The sequence below is a fragment of the Mustela erminea genome, chromosome 1 (genome assembly GCF_009829155.1).
Source record: "Mustela erminea isolate mMusErm1 chromosome 1, mMusErm1.Pri, whole genome shotgun sequence".
Classification (NCBI taxonomy): domain Eukaryota; kingdom Metazoa; phylum Chordata; class Mammalia; order Carnivora; family Mustelidae; genus Mustela; species Mustela erminea.
This window is the reverse complement of record NC_045614.1, coordinates 154514372-154520760: the sequence shown is the minus strand read 5'-3', so window position 1 is coordinate 154520760 and position 6389 is coordinate 154514372. Positions and strand designations below refer to the sequence as shown.

At 39.2% G+C, this 6389-nt stretch overlaps 1 protein-coding gene across 3 annotated transcripts in view; it reads right to left on the bottom strand.

Moving 5' to 3' along the window:
- Window positions 1-805: 805 nt before the first annotated feature.
- GSK3B (glycogen synthase kinase 3 beta) overlaps window positions 806-6389 on the bottom strand; it is a 205667-nt gene continuing 200083 nt past the window's right edge. For 2 of the 3 annotated variants that reach the window (XM_032347623.1, XM_032347633.1), the window contains one exon: window positions 806-6128. In XM_032347623.1, the coding sequence (XP_032203514.1) occupies window positions 6061-6128 (68 nt within the window). In that variant the 3' untranslated portion in view covers window positions 806-6060. The remainder of the gene's footprint in view (window positions 6129-6389) is intronic. The other variant, XM_032347642.1, reaches the window with a different exon arrangement.

Below are 6389 nucleotides of genomic sequence, written 5' to 3'. Positions count from 1 at the left end.
ACCGTCCCTTCCCAGTTTGACAACTCGTAGGCCCCATGCTGTGTTACACAGCAGCTTCCGTTTCCTCTGGACACATTCCCTTAACATGCCCACAGTGCTGGTGAGCGGAAGAATATGTTATACCTGAGAAACAGGAGGCTGAATCATCACTTTGGGTCACTTCCTTTCACAAACTTCTCCATGAAGAGCTCTGCAACCTGACCCCTCCCTTTCCTCACTACTCTTTCTAGAACACCTATGAAGTGGCATCCACTACCACGGTTCTCCTGAATTGTGACCCGAAAGGTTGGTTGGTACTGTTTGGAGGGCAGTCTTTCAGGCTTTTAAATTAAAAGGGTATCGTTCTCAATTCCAACTCAAATAGGGCAGGAAATAGAAGAGTAGTGAATCCCAAACAAACACGTCAAAGCCATCGGGAGGCCCATCATCCTACAAATGCCATCTTTATGTTTGCATTTTTCCCTCCTTACCCCCTACCCTCTGCAACTGGTAAACATGTTTAACTATTTTTCAAGTATTAGCTAACCCCACCACCACAATAAATAAAATAAGCAAATAAACAGAGGAGCAGACTTTATCCAATATAAATTCGTTTTTATTGAAGCAGCAGTCACATGACTTCATATCTAGCCTTTAGATTAGGCCTGACAAGAGTGAGCCAGCCCTAAAAAAAATGATGTTTCTTTTTGCACTAAGAGACATAACATGTTTACATACATCATCCAGTATTGGAAATGAGCAGATTCAAACACAACATGTGTTGGTTACCTGGAGGTACAGCCCCACGGTTTGTGGTGTTCATATATTTTACAAATACTCCCGAAGACCATTACTGATGGGATGAAAGTTAAAAGAAAATACAGCTACACCAAATCATGAACACAGTAATCAAAGACAGCAGCTTATACACGTTTTAAAAATTTGTCCCTTTCAAGGACATTTTCTTTCTTTTCAAAGCAGTGTCTGCAAATCTTCCTCTACTTCAAATCCAAAGGTTTCCAAGATGGAAGCTGCACCTCTTGGGGCTATACAATGGAATACGATAATTTAAAGAACGAGAACTAGTGTTCATATTTTGATTTTAGAACAAAGATCCATGTTTCTCTAATTGGAGGAACGGAGATGGTGATGTGACTACATATTGCAGTAGCAAAATAGGCAGGGTAAAGAAAAGAGGGGTGGGTACTGAAATAAAGACCACACACTTGTGAATTTTAATTTCATTTCCAGGCTAACCTACTTTTTATTTAATGCAAATTACAGTACCAGTTAACTATTTCCAAACCAAGTCACATAGAACAAAATGTATTTACAAGGGAATGGGGAAAGGGAAAAAAAAAACATTGAGCATACTTTTCACAAAAAAGTTTATATTTAAAATGAAAAAAAAATCAGTCACAGAGGCATTCAAGTAGTAATAATGTTATACAGATTTTGCTTTTCCTTTATATCAAGACAGGTTTGCACAAGTGTTTGCAATAGTTTGTATACAACCCACAGTCCTTTTTATATATATATATATATATATATATATAATAAATTTTGTTTAGATTTGTTTTTAAGATGGAAGTGGTCACGCTAATTGGTATGTGTACAGGCCCAAGTGATCCATCGGCAACACATTTATAAATGCAAATTTTACAGGCAAGCACATTTTCATACATCTATCTGTATCTGCCTGTAGACAGATATAGTAAGAAAAAAAAACTTAAAAATGAACACAAGGAAGTTTACTTTGTCAAGCTAACCCCTTATGTACTGGTTGTCATTTTGCTTTTATTGCAGAGGTGCAAAACGGAGCAACAGACTTGAATAAAACATCATAACCCTTGTGAAAATAATCCAAACCCCAGGGATTACTTTCAAAGCCTCTCAAACGTAGACCTTAATCTGGGACTCTACTCTGCTTCTAGTTGTCTTTTTTTCAGTGGCTCAGGTTTCTACCAGAAAAGACAGATTTTATTGTAAAGCATGCTTACTTTATTTTTCTATATAGGGGAGAAAGTGTTCGGCTCTGTGATTAGATGATCACTAACATGAACAACAGAAATCAGATATAATTTTGGTTAAAACAAAGGAAAAAAACCCCAAACTCCTGGGGATCTGGCATTGGCCAAGCTTCCTTTGGAAGATTCCAAAGTAAATCCTTAAAAAGGAAAGGGAAAAAGAAATGAAATGCCAGTGTCTTTATATCCACAGGGATAGAGAATACAACAGTCCTCTCAGAAACCTTTGCATTGGTGCAGACAAGATGACTGGTTAGGCAGGCTTTGTTAAAACACAAACCAAAAATATGTGTCTAAAAATTAAGAGGACTTAAGAGACAGACACAACATGTCACTGGAAAGAAGGTGCAGTCTTCTGCCTTGTTGGAATGAACACACGATGTTTCAAAAATAGCAACCTTTGGTTTGGTAAAGTTTGTTTTTTCTTCTACTCAAGACATCTTATATGGAATACTTGGAGGCAAAACAAATTTTAATATTTTTCTTTCAAAAAAGGCCTTCATGATCGGCACACAGTTAGAATTAAATTTTTTAAGAAGGAAATGGAAATGACATTCCACTGAACAAGGGGAGAGGTGGCAGGAGGGAGGGGACGGGCTGAGTTCCCTCGGTAACACGGCAGGCCTCTCTCGGCACGGTGGCACTCAGCGCAGTAACTGCTCGTAGTTGCACTAGAGCATTTTGGACCGCGGATGGAGCAGAACCTGATACTATTAAGCAACTTGGATTTATAAAAACCAACTCTCTCTCTTTCACTTGGGAAGGAAGTAGACAAGGGGGAGAGAGCATGGAAGGCTCCTGGAATTTGCTGTTTCTAAGACCCATGGAAGGAATTTGGGGAAGAGATGAGCAAACTCGAATCTATTCGGTCTCTTCCAGCTCTAGGGCTCCCTGGCATGACACAAAGTCCCTGGGTGGACCAATTATGAAATGAAACTGGTCACTGCTACTGACTGAGGAGGAAACAGCTGCTCAGAACCAAAACAGAGACAGGGCTTAAATGCAGTGAGAGCATGAACACGGTTTCCTCTTTCCACTCCTGAGCATGGTATCACTGAAATTAACTGTGGAAGGGGCAAAGACACTGTTAGGAGTGAGTTATTATTTCAAAGGGAAAGGGGTAGGACAGGGAGACATGGATAGAAAAACCAATTAAAATTTGAGAAATGAAAAACAAAAACAAAAACAAACACATGGAAGCGAAGGCACTCCAAACTATATAGATACACTATACATTGCTAGAGTTATTGTTACAATAATACAGGCCGGCACCTACTGTACAGAGTTAAAACTATATGGCTTTAAAAAGCTCGTCTACATTTTGTCTGATTATTAAACAGAATCACTGCCCTGAACAGTAACTTTTTGCTCATTAATTAACAGTTCCTGGGTCCACATATTTACATACAAAACAATAAAACTTAAATTTAAAAACATTGAAAGAAAATATAATGTACAAGCTTGAATTTGGTGAGGAGCTTTTTATTATTATTATTATTATTATTATTTACAAAAAATATTCAGAGACCTGGATCTCACTTGTATAAAAGAGTTCTGTGATACCACCATGATCCTTGAGAAAGAAAAATCATGCACCTCAGCCCTCACACACACACATACAGAAATGAGAGAAAAGCATCTGACTTTTCTCTTTTTCTCTTACCCCATTCATGGGGGCAAAGGGGGTTGTTTCCTAAAACAAGCACAGATTTTTATGGACTCTAGCAAATACACTAAGTCCAGAGTAGTGTCTGTGTCCAAATGTTTGGCTGGGCAGTTTGGTGTGAAAGCAGGTCCTTTTCTCTGCCATAGACCTGCTGTTCAGCTTCTTTATAAACCCTTTCCAAAAATGGTCTACCAAAGCATTCCCTTTAGGAATTACCCGGCCAAATACTTTGATTCAGACTTCTTTCAAAGCTTAATTAGCTCTCAGAAGCACATTATGAAATGTAGAAGTCAGTTTGTTCGATTTGGTTTGACTGAGTGTGTTTCCTTTCTCACGAACTCTGATATAACCAGAGGTTGGAGAAACCCCTTTTGTGGCCAAAGAGCTTAGCTAAACAGTGAGTGAAAACTAAGATGGCTCACAGTTGCCCTTCTGGGTACTGGTTCACTTCAGCAGGCAGTAGGACTCTCTTGGAGAGTCGCATACACTTGGTAAAGAAGCAGGACAGGGTACTGGGACCTTCGATGAGGGCTGCCAAGAGACTCCACTTCCGAATCACCTGGAGGGCAAGACCCCTAACACGACCTAAGGTGGCAATGAGGAAGGTGAAGGGAGGTTACACGTGATCGAGGGCTCAGCTCTATCGCCCTACAGTTATCAACTAACCTTGGAAGGTGTGTAGGGAAAGACTGGGTAGAAGGGAAAAGGCGGGCCATCACTCAAGTGATCTTTAAATGTAAAGTACAACTGATTGTGCCTTAAAGATTCATAGGTCGAGTAATGGCCCATAAGCACCAAGGTGACTAAGGTTCATTTTAGAGTATATAAGGCCCACAAAGATGTCAACCTTAAAAGTATAAAACAAACTAGTTGTGAAAATCTATTTCCTCACTGCAAACATAATCCTTCAATCCTCTTTGCTTTCTAAGGAATATTGCTTTTTCTTCAAAAACAGGAACTGAGTCTAACACTATTCACTGATACACAAAGAAAACAAACAGAAACTCTTAGCTGGGTGTGGGGGGAAACATTCTTCTCATGCTTCAACCAGTTGATTTTGATACTGTGGACAAAAACAAAAATAAAAGGCAGTATTGAATTTATGTATATATAACATATATACATACACACATTTATATAATCAGCTTTCCTATAAAGTCAGTAGGTACACGTGACTGTTTATACCATTTTGATGTGTAGTTCTTAATATTCCTACCATCTAAAACCACAATGGTCTATCTGACATACATAATAAATAAAATTTTAAAAGCATGAGGTTAAAAAAAAAGCTGAAATTAAATACAGATTCTAGATTTGGATTTAAAATTAGAACTATGTGCAGAATGTGGCAATTTCTGCAAGCTCAATTTGTAATTAAAAATATGAAAAATAAACCAGTAGACTGTTACAGTTCACATTATTTAACTATAATGTCCTCTCAAGTCTATCTTTCCAAGGGAAGCAACTTTAGAAACAAATGTGGACAAATTCATTCACAGTGGTGGGATCTGCTCTTGACCTGTCCCTTCCTCCAAGTTCATCAGCTTTTGACCTCTGCAGCCAGAGTGACTGGCTCAACATCCTTTTCAGTCTTCTGGTCACTAGTTTCAAACTGCACTAAGACTTGCAGAGAACCTTTGGTCAGGCAAAGATCCAACCTCAGAGCACGTATGCTCCTCCTTTGATAGCCTCCAATTTAAGTTTCTTCACCACTAGCACTAATTAGGAGCAAAAGAAAACCTTATCAAGTCAATTAAGAATCTTCAAACTTTATTGACCTCCCTGGGTTACATACAAATGATACACATTTTCTTTTTTGTCTGCCACACCTGCCACCAACATGCCAAAGGCAAGTCTTCAAATACCCAAGGATATGGATTAATTTTACAAGTGACATTGAAGTCCCCACTGAGTTACACCTGCTAAGCTCCCAACCAATTTCAAGCTGTGCACTATACCAAAGTCTTACACTTGACTTTAAAAGAAAACAAAGTTCAAAAAAACTTCAGCACAGAACAAAGTCATCTTCTTTTGCGGAAGGGGCATGAGGCAGGAGTCCTGTTTTTAAAGTATACAACAGCAGACTTTTGATAAAAAAAGATTGTCGTGGGGAGAGATTGTGTGTTCTAGTGCTCCGCTTTCCCTCCCCACAACCCCTCCCACCCCCTGGATCTCCCTCAAAGTGAGAATACAATGAAATTGGGTTTGTATTTATAGATATTTTACAAGGTTAAATAAGAACAACAATAATAATAAAAAAATTGAACACTAAAATGAGCAGGTTTTTTTTCTCTTTTTAATTTTCTTTCCAAACGTGACCAGTGTTGCTGAGTGACACTCAAGTAACTGGTGGTTTTTCCCGTGCAGCTGCTGGCTGCTTGGGGCTGTTCAGGTGGAGTTGGAAGCTGATGCAGAAGCGGCATTGTTGGTCTGTCCACGGTCTCCGGCATTAGCATCTGCAAATCGGAAGTCCCAAGAGAGAGCATGAGCAATGCTTTAACACCCCAAAGAGAAAAGTACACTGCCTCCACTGCAGACTGAGCTGTGTGGTCTTCCAAGCTGTATCTGAAAAGGTTGTTTAAATATGGCCAATACTATGAATCTGAATGTTCTTTCTGCTTAGAGCTGAGTCCATGCCTTGGCCTAGTGTTTGGTGCAGGAAAGACAAGTGTCTTTGAGTTAGTTGTGGCCCGAGTAGCAGTACATGCATGAATACT